Raw genomic sequence first — 18,262 nt, forward strand, 5'->3', positions numbered from 1 at the left:
ATTCTGAGATGAAAGTTGCCTTGTTATGAAAGAAAGCTAACAGACGTGCTCTCAGGGCATTTTTGTTAATCTAAGAAACCATGTTCTTCTGCCTTTTCTTGCTTTGCCAGCAGTGTTTATGAATTTCTCTTAGCATCTCCTGGTATATATGAAGGACATTTGACGTTCTTACTTCTCTGCTAAGTTGCCGAATGACAAGAGAGATGTTTTCTATTATATTCATGGAATTGCTTCTCTAGTGTTTGAGTTGTTTGACCACTTACTTGTGAATTTTAAATATGTTACCCATTTATCCTAAGATTAGATATCTAAAGAATGTAAGACCCATGTTAAGAAAAAATTTTGTTTCCTACTGCAACTGCTCCATATGGTTTTTGAGTGGTTCCTGCTTTTGACTGAGAACAAGGAAATGTGGAATTGTGCGTAGGAATGGAATGATGGCGAGGCTTTCACTGGGCTAGACACCGCCATCACTAATAGTTCCTGACATCTCTCTCTTTCCTTAAGAGCTTTTTTTCTATTCAAGAAAACAGAAATGGCATGGCCTTTTTAGTTTGTTCTTTGATTTGAATCAGACAAATTACTTCTGGCCAGCTGATTTATTTGTTTCTTTTGCTACTAGCTTTTTTAAAAAAAGTAAATCTGACTAGAAAAGGACCTCATCCTCTAAAATTATTGACTGCATTAATAGTATTTCATCTTGATCCTCCCAAATTTATTGCTTCTTGAAAAATATGTCATCTTTGTTCTGTAAACTCTTAGAGCCAGTAATTTCTCCTCTGGCTAAGACTGCGACTAACAAGTAGAGTGATTGCCCACTGTCTAAGCCTGGGACTTAGCTGTACTAACTCCAGAGGATGTGCAAATTATTTCCTTTTTAAATCTGTGGCATTTCACTTTGCCATAAAGTATATAAATGTGTATTTATTCACCAGTCTTTGAATGTAGGGTTAAGTCCTTTGTTTATAAAGGAGTCTACAAATTTGAATTCAATTTTGTCTTTATTGTGTAAGCTGTACCAGTTATACATCCTTTTTTTCAGTGCTTTAAAAAAAAAAAAAAAAAAAGTGTATTCAACTTCAAAAACTTTACCAGAAAGTACCAACACTCAAATCCTACTGTTGTGCTGTTGTTTGTATAGTTTTGTTTAGTGAAGTCTTATTATTTTATAGCAGTTTCCCTGTAAGGTTAATATTATTTTCAATCGATATTCTGTTATTTTCCAATACTAGACTTTGTATTTCCTGATTAGTTTTATAGCCAATGTTGGACCTGTTCTTTTACTGAGTGTGTGTGTGTGTGTGTGTATGTGTATAATCTTTTCAAAATTGAAACTTATTTTGGATATGTTTTTCTTTTATTGCTTCTGTAGAACCTACTGGGTTGGTGACATTTACAAGACAGAGTCTTGAAGATTTTCCAGAATGGGAAAGGTAACAATAATAATAAAAATAATCCTGGACCCCTAGAATTAGAAGGACTCTTTCACCATGAGAGGATTCTATTTTATAGCACCTGGAAAGATGGTTTTCCAACCTCTAATTATCCTAGTGCCAGGGAATTTCTTCTCATAAATGATCCAATAATAGCTCTCATTTTTGAAAAGGTCATGCCTTTTTAATCAAAGTCTATAACCCTTTGATTTCTACCATTTTGTCTTGGTTTTGTTTTCTGAAAGAAAGTCCTGTTTAGAATTGAGGAGTGTTGTATGTGAAGACACTAATAAAAGGAACACCAATATTTAAATGTTTCTCCTTACCCTTTTTTTGGTAAGTATTTGAACTTTATGGCTTTTCTTTCTGGAGGACAAGATTGAGAAAAGTCTTTTTATTATTTACATTTTAGTAAACAGTAACTGTTTAGAGTTTGTCTGAGTGGCAAGAATTTTGAAGTTTGGCTGCCCTTGTGTACTACTGGTAGATTTTGTGGAAGTTTGTATTTTCTGTTTGTTTCTTATTTATCAGAAAATATTGAGGAGATAGCAGCCAATCTGAGCTAATTCAGATTTGTAAGGTCCTTAGTGTCCTGAAATAGTTACAATACACTTAAAGAAGGGTCCTGAAATAGTTAACTATTTCTTAATCTAAAGCAAGTCCCCTAATACACTTAAAGAAGTGTGGATTAACTTTTTAAATATGTTTGAGGACATGATGAAGCGTATTAAACATATTTAACCAATGCCTCTCGTTTTCACTTTCTAATAATTTTCTAATAATTTTATGATAGTGTGTAATTGTTTTGTTTGAAATTAGTGATGAATGGAAATCACTTTTAAAAAGTTAACTTGAGAAGTCATATCTGCTTAGGTGGCTTTCCTGCGTTGTTTTCATCCATCAAGTGAAAGTGAAGATAAAGATAAAGTGAAGTGAAAGATAAAGAAATTGACTTCAGAAGACTTGTGTGCATGGTTTAGATGATTATTAATAGAGGGAAGTAGATAAAAGGTTAAGCAACCTGAAGAGAGGGAAAAAAATGAGCCTGAAAAAGATAAGAACATGTACAGCATTTTGGCATCATGGCATGTTAGATCTGAAAGGAACCCCAGCCGCCTACTAAAACTCTTGATCAGCTCTGTAATACCTGCGATGGACGGAGACTGGATAGCTTCAGTGATGGGAAATCCGCTGTTTCACATCAGTTTGTTCCAATGGTGGCTGCTTGTGTTATCATCTCATGCTTTCATTCACTAAAAATGTTTTCTACATTCATTCTCCACCATTCCTGGTTCTTCCTTCTGGAGCTACATAAATACATCTGAATTTGTAGTTTTAGCATCTGACCCTTCTTTTCATGTATCTTAATGACTTCTTGACCTACTTCCCTCTCTAACAGTGCACATAATTTCATACTAAATTGATTCGTTTCTTCTATTTCACATGTAATACGTATTCTAAACCCTTTATCTCTGCTCTTAACATACTCCCATTCATTGGGCCCTCTTAAAATATGGTGCCTGGAATTAAAAGTACCATTCTGCTGTGCATCTCTGTGGTGCAGAGGATTATTTTTCTTCACTCTTCTATTAGTCTCTAATAGGAATGCAGATGTTTTATTCCTGTTACTTTGGTGTAGATTTTACAGATCAATCTGAGGGCTTATTTTTCAGTCATCCAGATTCTCTACTGTGCATCTGATATTCATTTGGCGCTAATGTGAAAGAACACCCATTTGTATACCACCATGTGGGAGAGAAGGGACAGGTCAAAATGCAGAGACTGGCAAGGCTGCTTTGTCAGTGAGACATAGTAACTTTGCCTCTAAGTGAGACCGAGATTGTCCCCTTAGTTTTGATAGGCAGAATTTAACTTATTTTTGCTTCATTGATCTCTTTTTTGTTTTAGCTGCTTCATAAGTGAGTTGGAGAATGTAATTAAAATCAGTCTCCCAGACTCCACAGAACCAGAAACATGCATTCACTTAAAGAGGGAGAATGAAGAAAAGTTGAGGATTGTTGGTGTTCCCAAGAGTAAGGGGCTAAATGGGTGCCAGGAGTTGGAACTGAATTCCAAGTTTCTGGCATGTTATAGTTAACCGTTTGATTATCAGCAAATACTTTAGCCAGGCTTAATCACAGGGAGCCAGAATCATCTATGTCTTTGACTCCTGGGGTAGGAGTTTAGAGGATGACCTATTGGGAAGTTAGAAAATGCTTCAAAACAAAACAAAACCAAGAAAAAGTTTCTAGCAATTTCATAATTTTATTAAGAGCTATACTATAAAGTTTCTAGTTTCAGTCATGGAGAATAGTTGACAACAGATGGAATTCCTGTTCTGAAGTCCTGACTTGACAGCCCAGAGATTTTAGTAGTATGCTCACAGGGAGGGTCTTCCTCTGAATAAAATGGCTAGGAAAGTAGGACCAAAAAAAAGTTAAAAAATATATGTTAAACTTATGATACTGTTTTCTACAAGAGACCGGGGAAGTAATTTCTCTAAAAGTGTGGCATACTGATTCAGAGCCTGGACCATTGAGTGAGTCTACATAGTTTCACATCTCTGCTGCTTTATTTACTAGTCTTGGTTAGCTTACTTAGATGTTCTGTGCTTTGTTTCCCCATCTATAAAAGGAGATAGTAATAGGGTTGTTGAGAGGATTAAATGAATTAATACAAATAAAGCTCTTAGACAGAACCTGTGCAGAATTACCTTCTGAGTTAAAGCTATCAGCCTGTTGGTCTGGAGTTTTGCCAGAAATGTATTTAAATTCACTGAGACCAGGAAGGAATCAAGCAATTCTCAGTACTTTTCCAGCTAACCTCCTAGACTATTTTCTAAAAATATAATCATCTCCTCCCTCCCAAAAAAGATTATTGGCACTCTTAGGTGAGTTAGAACTTTGGATCTCCTCTGTTTCATTCATAATAATTTATATTTTTTATTCAGTAAGTGATCAGGGGAAAAATATTTAATAAGGAAAATAATGTTAACAAATGCTATTAATACAATGAAATTTGTTGTTAATCTAACGTTAAGTCAAGTAAATATCTCAGTGACCATGGTTGAAAGGGAAAGAAAATAATTATGCCTTCTGAATTACAGATGCTAGGTTTATCTGTTAACCTTATTAATAGAAAAATACCATTGTTCAGAATTTCTGTGGCATGTATTTTCATCAAGACACACACACACACACAGTTATCAAACAGTGAAAACAGAAAATAGAAGCCATATGAGAATCATTATGATTTATTGCCAAATTTTTTCTACATTTTTCCTCAGATTGCCAACCCTAGCCATAACAAAATTTCATAGATCTTAATTTTTTAAATATTTTGCAATGTTTTTCAACTGTTTTAAAGAATAAAAACTTTCATACTATTTAGAGGAAAAGCAGGTTTCAAACAATATGTTATCTCATTTTAATTTAAATGTGTATATTTACATGTTTGAATAAGGAGGATCAGTACCAAGAATGTTAACAGTAGGCATCTGTTTCTGACTTCTGAGATTTGGGGTGGTTTCACTTTTTGAATAGTTACCTATATTTTCACATTTGTCTACAGTGAAGCACTTGTCATTAAAATAATAAGTAAGGGAATGTCTTTTTACATTGTAGATGTGAAAAACCCTTGACACGATTGCATGTCACTTACGAAGGTACCATAGAAGAAAATGGCAGAGGCATGCTACAGGTAGGTGAATCTCAGTAGTGTCTGTGTATGATTGGGACTTTTTCTTCTCAGACTTCTGACAGCAAAAGAAATTTGAAAAGCTGTTTATTTGTCTCCTAAACTGATTTAATGCAAAGAAGCATGATAGCAGAATGAAGGAAAAACACCAAACAGATCACTTTGACAGCCTTGGTAATGTTGTTATTTACCAGTGTATACTCTCTGTTTCTTACATGTGCTTCTCTCAAAAGCCTTTGACAGAAAGTCCCAAGATCTGGACAGCATCAGCCTCTTGGTTCAGACATTGATTGTAGGTTGACAGTGGAGGAAATTCCCAGGGTATAGTCTTGACAGACTGTCACTAAGCATTTTTATTCTTTTTCCTTAAAGGCTGTTCTTGCTCTGCCCTACTTGATGACCAGATTGAGATGTCTTTCAGCCACCAACAGCTTTGTTTAGGTTGAGGGGGCAGACATCTAAAACTGATTTGATAAGAAAGGCCTCTCTCTCGTATGTAACAGTTTCATACATGTGAGCTAGCTATGCTTGCTATGTCTTTTCCCTGTTAAAAGCAGGTAATTCTGTCCACCCCTCAATCTTTGTTTATAATCTGTTACTACTTTTACCTTTAAAAAGTATTTTTGGAGAAGGGGGTTAACAACCCCATGTTTAAAATATAGTAATATCTAACCTAACCTTTTGATTTATAGTGCTGCTTTAAAATTCACTAATCAGAGACAGAATGTTAGTGTTTTGTGTTCTTATCCCATTTATAAGAGCATTGTAAACTGAGTTTTCTTTGAAAGAAGCTTGTATACCATCTCATTTATATTGATAATAGTTTATTTTTCTTCCTAGATTCTTATTTGGTGCTTATATTGGTTCAGAATCTAAAGAAAGCGGTTGCCTGAAAATGGACTGATTTGTTTGAATAACTTAATGCTTACTATAAAATTTGTGTCTAGTTATTATTTAAATGAAACAGATTCTTTCTTTAAATGGCCTTTTATTTGGACATATTTGTAATTAAAATCTCCAAAGAAACAAGCTACGTTTTATTCTAAACCACCTTCTCCCAGTGGTTATTTGAGCTTATAAATGAAAATACTTAGGATAGCTGAATTAATATTTTTCCTGTGCTTACTTTGGAAAAACAAAAACAAAAACAAAACATATTTAAATTTGTATTTACTCCTATACCTTTTTTCTGTTTTAAAACTAATCTTAAAATATGCTTAAATATTGGTTCGAATTAATATCACTTTTTCCCCCACATTCCCCTCTTCATAAAGTTCTTTCCATCTTTAAAGTCTTGGATAAACTGAGAGATTCTTAATACACATGAACTAAACAAAAGTTATGGCTGGTTAGCACCACAGGAATGCTGACCTTTCATTACAATACAATTCAATAAGGAATTATTTGACAACAGTTAAGGTTGAGATCCTCACCACTTCCTTGGAATATCCTGTAGATGAAATGTGAGACCTCGATAGATTAAAAGAATACCGTAAGGGCTTCTTGCTATTAATTGTTCTCCCTACCCATGCCATGTCTCCCCAGGATCAGGGAATATTGTATTGCAATGTGACACAGCTCCTTGTGTAGCATATAAATTACATTATGCTGAATGGCAACAACAACAAAACCACTCTGAGGAGCGTTGTCATTCCTGTCTTTTCATCAAGTTGTAATTCAGAAGCTGAGTAATCTGAACGAGTAGCTTTAAAGTGACTTGGAAAATAACTGGCTAAAAATAAAGATGCACTCCCATTCTTGTTTTCATGTACTGGAACAGGTTTCTCAACTGTTGTAGAGGGTCTTTATTGTTAAGAATTTTTTTAAGTGTAAAACTTTGGTTTTCTAAAAGACTCCGGCTTTTAGAGGCATACTGAGTTTAGTGTTTTTATTTCTGTGCACACCTTTCAAGTTACAAATGTTGGCCTTTTACTCAAAGCATAAACAATAGCATACACATTGAATATATTTCATGATCATTATCAAGTAGTACATAAGTTGGATAGAGCTTATCTTTTTATTTTTGTTATGTACCTTATTCCAGTAAAAATTAAGTTAGACCAATCTTAAACTTCGTCTGTTTCAAATTCGTAGTCACAATATCATTATACTTCTAGGCACTCAGCCAGTCTCTTAGTTCTCAAGTACAGCCCATTTTATTTCGTTACTGAGTTTCTTCTCTTTCCTTTACCATTTTCCTGTTTGAGGCCCTAGTAGTGATTGTATAAACTATTCAGTACTCACCTAACCAGCCTTTTTACTTTTAGTTTTACACTTTTCCATTTATTCTTTAAACTCTAGCCTGAATTATCTTCCTAAAACATAGGTCCAGGTGTTTCTTGAATCTTTCCCAGAACCTTCAGAGGGAAATTGAGTAAAAATTCCCTAGACCTCAGACCACCTTATCACCAACTATAAGCCTCCAACTACTGTACAATGCAGGCAAGCATGAGGAATCTGTTTACCATTCTCCTCATACGGTGATTTACATTTGGTTTTTTTTGCCCTGTGTCCTTGTGCAGCTATGCCCTCAGCCTGCATGTCAGCTGCCACATCCTCTTGTAAAACTTTCCTAGCTTCCTCCCATGCCCCAATTTTAGTTAATTGTATTTTTAGGAAGTATCAAATACATAGTAACAAGCTCTTTAATAATCATCTTCTCATTCTGCTTATGCTCATTCTGACTGCTATCTAAATTGCAAATGCTGTGAGGCCAGGAACCATACATATCTTATTCATCTTTGTATCCAGTGATTCCCAGCACAATACTCAGTAAATATTTGTTGAATTGGACAGTTTAAGCCATGAATCACCCAGTGCCCATAGACCTCATATGTAATAGGTAACTAATTCTAATCAGCAGACTGGTTTCACCAAAATTATTTTCCTATATAAGCTAAAAAGTTACTCTGGTTTTTTAGCATTGGTTTTAGTACTCCAGAATACAAATCCAAATATGCGATTCTCTCTGGTAACTCATTTGAAGTTACTCAGTGGTATGTTTTAGTATTTTCTAAGTTATTCTATGGTAAAAGAAGACTTCTATTAATTTCTGTCTTTTCACATATATTTTTACATATCAAACAATTCATACTCTTGTTTTACTGTTTCGTAAAATAGGCTTCAGATTGTCATTTAGTATCAGTTGCTTTAAAGAACACTGAAGTTTTAAGAAATCATATATTTTAAAATAGTTTGAAAGCATATAAGCCTCGTGGTATTTAGTCAATTCTATTTTACTTGTGTGTATGACTGTGTATATACACAAGTTGTGTGTGTGTGTAATCTAATTCCTAAGATAGTCTCACTAAGGGAAAGATGGTTGCTATTTCTTACATACTGCCTCATGAGGCTGGCATAGTGCTGGACGCACTGGACAAACGGAAATAATGCCAGCAAGTTGAGTTCGCTTCTCTGGAGGATTGTGTATCTCTTCTTTATTAGTAGGAGTTTGGGGATCCCATCATACTACTACACATGAAGCATAAAAGTTTCCAACCTAATTGGAAATATTAATTTAATTGAATCTTTTTTGCTATACTGGGATTTTTTTTTCTTCCTTTTTTCCTTAGTTATATTTAAAAAAAATAGTTTGTAATGTTCATGTAGTTTGGGGTTTGGCGTTGAATTTAGAAGGAAAAAAATTTGATCTCTTTATTCTTACAATAAGGTTGGAAAAGGTTACCCAAAAAGTTGATTACTAAACTTTTCAATTCTTTAGAGCATATGTTTGGTTACCATATTACATAAGAAAAGTTTAATTACATTCAAGTTATGTGAAATACATAAAGGGAAATTGACTAGTGAATGGGGGAGAATGACTTTGAAACCTTCCCAGATAAAGACCTCCCTTGATTTGTGGCTCCTGAGACACAAATAGGTTTATAAACAAGAATCTGTATAATACATAATGTTTTGCCTAAAGGCTCCATTTTCCAGATTCCTTCTGTGGTTCTGGGATCCAGATAAATGTGCAGAGGTGTTAACTGCAGTGAGATGGAAAGAGTTTAAGCAACCATAATCTACCCTTCCTGGGAAGGTTACTTATTTGGGAATTGATTTTCATGGGAGAGGAAAAGATGAGAGCTTAGAGACTGTGTGCTTCTTGATCATAGGTATTTTTGACCACTATTTAACATGCCACATTTTCCCTACAGGTGGATTTTGCAAATCGTTTTGTTGGAGGTGGTGTAACCAGTGCAGGACTTGTGCAAGAAGAAATCCGCTTTTTAATCAATCCTGAGTTGATTGTTTCACGGCTCTTCACTGAGGTGCTGGATCACAATGAATGTCTAATTATCACAGGTTAGTTTTGGGAAGCCTGGATAATGGGATAGTCTTCCCCATCTGTGAATATCTGTCATGAAGACTAGAGACTACCCAGTAGAGCTTTTCTCTTCCATGGGCATTAGTCCCAATATTTTTATCATTAATTTATACTTAGTTTTTGAAATTATTACAGCCTTATTTTCCTAATCTTAAGTAAGACATCTTATCTTTACCTTTTCTTTCCTGGCATCTTTATCTGAGGAACAGAGATAAAAACTATTCAGTTGCCCCCCAGTTTGAAATTTTATGACATAATAATGCTCTTCAGAAGAATATAGTGATATGCTTCTAGTATGTATTCTATTGTAATTTTTCCATTTGAGAGTGATTTGTTTCTATTAAAAATAATTTTCAAGTGGTTTCTTGTACTTTAGTGTGAAGACAATTGTGTAAATATAAGAAGCACAGGAACAGTATTTAGATAAATCAGTAACCTTTTGTTTACCCTATTTTGAATCGTAAAAGAAAAAGTTCAATTATCATGGCTAGGCGTCATGGCTTATGCCTGTAATCCTAGCGCTTTGGGAGGCCGAGGCAGAAGGGTCACCTGAGGTCAGGAGTTCAAGACCAGCCTGGCCAACATGACGAAACCCCGTCTCTACTAAAATTACAAAAACTATCCAGGCATGGTGGCAGCCACCTGTAATCCCAGCTACTCGGGGGGCTGAGGCAGGAGAATTACTTGAACCTGGGAGGTGGAGGTTGCAGTGAGCTGAGATCACGCCACTGTACTCCAGCCAGGGCAACAGAGCAAGACTCCATCTAAAAAAAAAAAAAAAAAAGTCTGATTATCTTGGTGTTTCTTCTTGATTTCTTTACGTTAATATGGGAGGAGAAGGGGGGAAATTTAGTCAAATATATGCTTTAGATCTGTTATAGAGATTTAATTTTTTTGTTTCTTTAGACTGAGATATCACTATGTAACAGTATTTTCTTGTGAATAAGCTATCAATAAAAATTACCTCATATCTCTTAAGAAACTCTTAATCAGGCACCATATGTAAGTTGAGTCTTTTATCCAAGTACGTAAAAGAATATTCCCACATAAGTGCCATTAATGCACCATCAGTTGCTGGTACTGTTTTTTTTTCCTGCACATGTGGATTTTTTTATTTCCACTTAGAATCTGTTACTGCTTGGAGATGAGTGTAGGGGTCTAAACACTCACCTGGGTTGTAGAATTTAGTTTATTGTTATTCCCAAAGATTATAGTAGGAGAAAAAACATCCCCATGAGTTATATAAAATGTGTACCCAACCACATGACCTCCAAAGACATACATGACAAAACTTACTCCAAAGTCTAATCTTGAAGCCACACTGTGCCTCAGATTTGTAGACCACCTTCAGAAGAGTATATTTTCTTTCTTATGTTTTGCTTTTAAGATTCACTTTCACTTTCAACGATTTGAATATGGTGTGTCTACATGTGGATCTCTTTGACTTTAGCCTACTTGAAGTTTTTTGAACCTCTTGAATGTTTAGATTAATGTTTGTTGTATTTGGTAAATGTTGGGCCATTATTTCTTCAAATATTTGTTCTTCCCCTTTCCTCATCTTCTGAAACTCCCAAATTATGTGTCTGTTGATTCACGTGATGTTCCACGGGTCTTAGAAGCTCTGTTTATTTTTCTTCATTCTTTATTATTCTTGTTCCTCAGACTCAATCTTAATCGACCTGTCTTGAAGTTCACTGATTGTTTTTTCTGCTTGCTCTAAACTGCTTTCAATCTCACTGGTGAATTTTTTATTTCAGTTATTGTGCTTTTCAATTACAAATTTCTGTTTATTTTTTATAATTTATATCCCTTTATTAATATTCTCTATTTGAGAGATATCATTCTTATACTTTAGTTCTTTAGACATAGTTTTCTTTAGTTGTTTGAGTATATTTTAAATAGCTGATGTAAATTCTTTGTCTACTAAGTCCAACATAGGGCTCCCCAGGGGCAGTTACTAATCACTGCTTTTTTTTCTGAGTATGGGTCATACTTTCTCATTTCTTTCCATGTCTCCTAATTTTCGTTTAAGACTGGACATTTAAAATAATGTAGTGTGACCCTGGAAATCAGATTTTCTCTTTTCATCACAGTTCATCTTTCTTGCTGTTTTTTTCAATGACTTTTCTAAACTAATTTTGTGATGGCTGTGTTCTTTCTGTATGTGGCCAGTGAAGTCCCCGCTCGTTAGATTAGTAGTCAGCTAACACTTTAACAGAGTTCCTTAAATGCCTGAAACTAATAAGTCTCTCAGTCTTTGTTGAAGGGATGTATATGCAGGTGCAGCCTACCTTCAACACTACACCAAGCAGTTGATACCTCTGCCTTAGCCTTCACTTCCTGTCAAGGTCAGGCAGAGGAGAGAGCTGAGGGCTTTCTCTGGTTTTTCCTGAGCATTCATATGGCCATGAGCACACATGAGCCCTCTAGATTCCTTCTTGTTTTAATATATTAGAACTTTTCAAAGCCCTTTGTGGACATCTCATTCTTCAGCTTTTCCTTTGAAGCTTTTGGTTAGCCTATTGTTTGCCCCAGCTTTTGGCCACCACCTCAGGAAGTCTTAGTGTTAAACAATGCCTGTAATTGTTTTCATCAAACCCTCACAAGAATTAGGCTTTTCCTACTGGGCAAGCAACAAGTCCTGTAAAGTAAAGACAGCCTTCTGAGCGGGGCCCTCCAGGGGACCACCAGACAGGTCAAATAATGATAGTTCTCTGAGAATTGGGCTTTGAAGGAGCTTTCTTTTGCCCCCTCTGATGGCTGCTGATTTTCACTGTGATTCAGGAATGTTAGTTTTTAAGGCCGAGATGGAGCTTGGGAGAGTGGGATGGGAATAAGGCAAATGAAACACTACAAAATTTACTGTTTTTACCAAGATTCAGCTGGTTTTTCTTGAATAAACACTCCCTGGATTGCTGCAAGCCTTTGGCTACTTTTCAGTTGATTCTCACAGTGCTCATCACAGTGTTCCCATTGCTTTCATGGAGGAGAGAGTTTTCAGAGGTTTTTACTGCACCATTTTTGACTGATGTCTTTTTATCTTTTGTAAGCACCCGTTGATAAAGGAGCTTTCAATGAGTTAATCTACACCATTTAGACATCCTGTGTAAATTTTTATCCCCGTGATTCTGCTGTTTTGGTGAAATAAAGCCAAAAAAAAATTGTAAATTGTCTGACTTTATGTAGGAAATTAAGATTGGAACCTCCGCAAAGGAATTTTTTTTCCTAGATAGAGCCTCAGTCAGCCATTTGAAGTTAGTGACTTGGAGTACTGCATCCAGAATTCTGAGATTATGATCCAAATTAAACTGAAATGGAAAGATAAACTCCTTTCATACTCAACACTTCCTCAACTCACATTTTGGCCATCTGTCTGCATTTGTTAGTTATCATGGATACACATGGGAAGTTACAGTTGGGCAAGGTACTAAGAGAGATGAGATTGCAAGGAATTACAGAACAAAAAAACTGGCATAAATCTATTGTTGGGCAACCAACACTTTGGCTGTTGCTCTCATACTATTGTAGGGAAGCTCTGCAGGTTTGGAATGTGACTGTCTTCATCATTTACATACATCAAATATTACTTTAAAAGATTACTATTCCGGCTGGGTGCAGTGGCTCACGCCTGTAATCCCAAACCTTGGGAGGCCGAGGCGGGTGGATCATGAGGTCATGAGATCGAGACCATCCTGGCTAACACAGTGAAACCCTGTCTCTACTAAAAAAACAAAAAAATTAGCCAGGCCTGGTGGCGGGTGCCTGTAGTCCCAGCTACTCCAGAGGCTGAGGCAGGAGAATGGCGTGAACCCAGAAGGTGGAGCTTGCAGTGGATCGCACCACTGTGCTCCAGCCTGGGCAACAGAGCAAGACTCCGTCTCAAAAAAAAAAAAAAAATTTTTTTTTTTAACTGTTAAGGTAGATTTGGACTGAAGACTAGAACAAAATATCCCATCAGTTTTTAAGATGAATTTACATTCTTGAAATAAAAAACTTGATAAAATGCATTTAAACTTAAAGCTAACTTGTTTCATTTGTTTAATTTCTCTAGAAAGTAGTAAGAACTGGGCCGGGCAAGGTGGCCGACACCTGTAATCCCTGCACTTTGGGAGGCCGAGGCTGGGGGAGATCACGAGGTCAGGAGATTGAGACCATGCTGGCTAACATAGTGAAACCCCATCTCTACTAAAAATACAAAAAATTAGCCAGGCATGGTAGCATGAGCCTGTAATCCCAGCTACTTGGGAGGCTGAGGCAGGAGAATGGTTTGAGCATGGGAGGCAGAGGTTGCAGTGAGACGAAATTGTGCCACTGCACTCCAGCCTGTGTGACAGAGCAAGACTCCATCTCAAAAAAAAAGAAAAAAAGAAAGAAAGTAGTCAGTACTTTGTCATCCTCCATTAATGTTGTTAATGTAAATAAAGGATGTCATTTTCCTTGGGAATAAAACAGGAATGTTAAGAGGAAAACGTTAGAATATTTTCTTTTTTTAAAGATAATTTGTCCCCAGTCTAAAAACGGATTCTAATCTCCTTTCACGTAATCTCTAAACGTTCCTTCAGCTATTGTAAAATGAATGGAAAATTGCAGATCCATGACTCACCTTCAGATCTGTAATTACCTCAGGCTAAGGACATACGGGGTGACTTTTAACTCAGCATTTTCTCCCACATCCACTTAACTTTATTATAGTGCCTCCTAATTAATATCTGTGATGTGATGTTACCTTAATGGAAATGGCCATTTCATCATCTATTTGATGTCTGGACTTCTGCCATCTCCCTCCTTAGGAGACTCTTAGCCATGCACTGCAATCTATCTGCCTGATCAATTCCATTCCTTCAATGATGCATCCAGCTCAGTGAGCTAATGGCTGTGACTGTGCTGCCTGAATCTGTAGAAGAGTTTGAGAAATTGGAAATAAATTAAATTTATCATCATTATGGGATATCTGGTTGGTATCAGTCTTTTAAATGACTATGAAACAGGTCATGCAAACAGGCAAATACTTTTATACAGACAATGTTATCCCTCTGTTTGTTGTGATCCTCCTTGGGGCAGCCATGAGTTAAAAACCTTTCAGTAAGTATAGATAGAGGGAAAGAGTTAAAATTCCAGTCTTCCCATTTCTTCTTCTTTTTTTCCCCTCTTATTTGTTTCTATACAACATCCAGAAAATAGTTTCAATACTAAAGGGTGTTAAGTTTTCTGAGAGTTGTTTTTCTGCTTCTGTTTGGTGAGCACATAAACCAGATGCCTAGGCATGAAACCTACTGGGCAGAGTATTCGTATATTTAACATAAAACCTGCCGCTAGTGAATCAGATTATCCCAGACATCACAAATCTTTACATCTTTTCTGAGTGTCAGCAGAGCTGATAGAAATGATAACCAGTAGACACCATCGCTTATAGTAGTGGTGACATCTTCTAGAGTTACAGTATTTGAGGTGCCTGTTAAGACACCAGCTCATTGCGAAAGGTCCAAATTCAGTTAGAGCTTTCCAAAAATGTTTGGAAATTTAACATTTTTATGCTTGTCTTTTCTAAGTTTTTAATAATCATTAGAATTAAAAGCAAGAGTTTTCTATCTACTGCATAATCACTACTGTTTGAGTGATGCTAATAAAATTTGGGTAAAATGGTGTTTATACAAACCTGCTTTCAACAACCCATTGGTAAGTAGAATTTTTTTTAATCTCCAAATATTTTTGTCCCATGTTCATTACAAACTCTTATTCCTAATAAGGGAAAATAACCATGTTTCTTACTACTAAATCTAAAAAATCATAGAGGTCATGCACTCTTCATAAGATTTTAATGGATTCCTTCTAGTTTTTTCCTTAAGTGAAGGTCTTTGACTGTGAAGTTTTAAAGGCCCATCTCTAGTGAGAGCTATCACAAAGGTCATTCAGTCTTCTGTCTCAGTAGCTGTTACCAGTTTACCTTTATATTTTCACCATAGTTCATTAATTTACATTTTAAACAAGTTAAAGGCATTCACTTTTTTCAAAGGAGACAGTTGGCATGTTAAAAGGTGTCTACTTAGAAAACCCAGGATTTAACTTGTTTGGCACAAAAGTGTTTGTATGTATATTTTTTTATTTCCCATAAAGGAGGGAAGGAAGTAAATCTAACCTTGTTCCTCTTAGAAAAGAACACTGAAACTATATTAACCTGAAGTAGAAATATGATAATTGATATTTCATATTTTTCAGCCACTTTCTTTTAAAAAGACAGAACAAGTATTTGTTTTCTGAGTTAACAGATCAGAATAGGCAGTTTGTCTTTTTATGAACAGGAAAAACAAAGCTTGTCTACTGCTAGGCAGAAAACAGAAAAGAAGGAGTAGTCCTTGCTGTCTCGTTTCCTATCAGGCAAGTAGACCAGGTTGCTTTTCACCCCCGTGTAAATAGAATCACATATCTGTGATTTCTCTACCCCCTTAAAAAATTTAAGTCTGATGACACCAATATTGATGGCTTTGTGGTTTTGAATGAATTTTTTACTTGTCTTATTTAGTTTTCCAAGGAATTCTATGATGTAAACAAAATAAGAATTATTAAGAACCCTGAATTTCAGATGATGAAATGATGTCCAGTGAGGTTTGGTTATCTAAGGTCACCTAGCTAGTAAAGATTCACTTCGAGTTTCTCATGTTTCCTAATCTCAGTGCAGTGCTCTTTTTACCATACCATGCATTTATTGTAGATGTGAATTTTTAGTATGCATCAATTATGTAGTGCCTTCAGATTATTTCTGGACTCATTATTTTAATATCAGTTAAATTTCTTTGACTCATTAATTATTATGTTTGTTCAGGAAGTTCTTACTCAACTGCTTTTATATTCTTGCATTACAAGATGCTAATGTAGATTAAAATGTTATTTGTTTTTTCCTTTTTTAAGACACAGGATCTTGCTTTGTCACCCAGACTGGGTTATAGTGGCACAATCATAGCTCACTGTTACCTCAAACTCCTGAGCTCAAGGGATCCTGCCACCTCAGACTCCTGAGTAGCACGAACTGCAGACTCACACCACTGCACCCAGCTAATTTTTTTTTTAATTTTCAGTGGAAATGAGATCTCACTCTGTTGCCCAGGCTGGTCTGAAAACTCCTGGGCTCAGGCAGTCCTCCTGCCTCAGCCTCTCAAAATGCTAGGCTTACAGGCATGAGCCAACACACCCTGCCTATAATTTATAATCCCTGCCCTTGAGGAGCTGAGAATCTAGTGAGGGAGTCAGATTCTATTTCTTAAGACAGATTTATTGAGGTATAATTGACATAAAATAAACTGTTTGTTTAAAGTATACAATTGCATAAGTTTGGACATATGACTACACTCATGAAGCTATCTTTTATCTTTTCATTGTTTTTTATTTTGAGTTTTGAAAGCTGTGTATATTTTGGGTATAAATCCTTTATCAGATATTTGTGTCATGTCTTTTCATTCTCTTCACAGTGACTTTTGAAACACAGAAGTTTTAAGTTTTGAAGTAAGCTTATTAATGTGTTGTTTTGTTCTTCCTGTTTTGGTTGCTATAGCTTTATAATAAGTCTTAAAATCCGGTAGTTTTAGAATCAGTATTTCAATGTTTACCAAAACAGCTGCTGGAATTTTGAGAATACTTTGAATCTATAGATCTATTTGGGGAGAATTGACATCTTAACAATGTTTTGTCTTTGACACATGTCTAGGATATATGTCTCTGTTTATTCATGTCAGTTTTTCTCACTAGTATTTTATAGTCTTCATTGTATAATTCTTCCCCATTTTGTCAGATTTATCCATAAGTATTTCATAATTTTGTTGCTGTTGTAAATTTTTTTTAATTTCTGTTTTTATTCATTACTACTATGTGGAAATACAATTGATTTTCAGATTACAATTCAATATGTTAAGTGCTCTACTAATGTTATGTGCAAAGTACCTTGGGAGCATGGAGGAGGAACAATCAACCCTACTTATGGTGACAAGGAACGCTTCATAAAAGAAATAACATAAATTTTCTAGTTATTTTCTTGATTTTTAGTATGAATATCTTGCCCAGAATTCTAGATAAATGTGTAATAATTAAAATACAAATTATTTTTAGAAACAGTATACTAAATAATAGACTGGTAATTCTAGTATTGAGTTTAAATCTTTGAGCTTTTGATTCTGGAAATTTTTAATCATATATGAAAATAGAGTATTTTCATAGCTTTATTTATATTATGTGGTTTTTTATTGTGTTTTTTTGTTTGTTTGTTTTGAGACAGAGTCTCACTCTGTCACCAGGCTGGAGTGCAGTGGCGCCATCTCGGCTTACTGCAACCTCTACCTTCCGGCTTCAAGTAATTCTCTTGCCTCAGCCTCCTGAGTAGCTGGGACTACAGGTGCATGCCACCACACCCAGCTAATTTTTGTATTTTTAGTAGAGATGAGGTTTCACCACGTTGGCCATGATGGTCTCGATCTCTTGACCTTGTGATCCTCCCGCCTCGGTCTCCCAAAGTGCTGGGATTACAGGTGTGAGCTACCCTGCCCAGCTTTATATTATGTGTTTTTATGTGTATACATATGAAATTTCAGACTTACAGAAAAGTTGCAAGAGTAATACGTGGAATTTCCATATACTCTTTACTCAGATTCACAGAAAAGTTGAAAGAATAATACATGGAATTTCCATATAGTCTTTACTGAAATTCAACAGTTTACATTTTTGTCCCATCTACTTCATCATTTTGTCTATTTTCTTTTCTTGAATTGTTTAAGAATATATTGGAGATACTGTGACCTTTTACCCCTAAATACTTTGTTGT

General features: G+C 35.6%; 1 protein-coding gene across 6 annotated transcripts in view; it reads left to right on the top strand.

Annotated features, from left to right (window-relative positions):
- Positions 1–18,262, top strand: part of PARG (poly(ADP-ribose) glycohydrolase) — a 134,919-nt gene that overhangs the window by 84,970 nt on the left and 31,687 nt on the right. For all 6 annotated transcript variants that reach the window (XM_015147033.3, XM_015147031.3, XM_015147034.3 and 3 more), the window contains 3 exons: positions 1,373–1,433; positions 5,057–5,132; positions 9,287–9,434. In XM_015147033.3, coding sequence (XP_015002519.3) covers positions 1,373–1,433; positions 5,057–5,132; positions 9,287–9,434 — 285 coding nt within the window. The remainder of the gene's footprint in view (positions 1–1,372; positions 1,434–5,056; positions 5,133–9,286; positions 9,435–18,262) is intronic.

This window comes from Macaca mulatta, chromosome 9 (genome assembly GCF_049350105.2).
Source record: "Macaca mulatta isolate MMU2019108-1 chromosome 9, T2T-MMU8v2.0, whole genome shotgun sequence".
Classification (NCBI taxonomy): Eukaryota; Metazoa; Chordata; class Mammalia; order Primates; family Cercopithecidae; genus Macaca; species Macaca mulatta.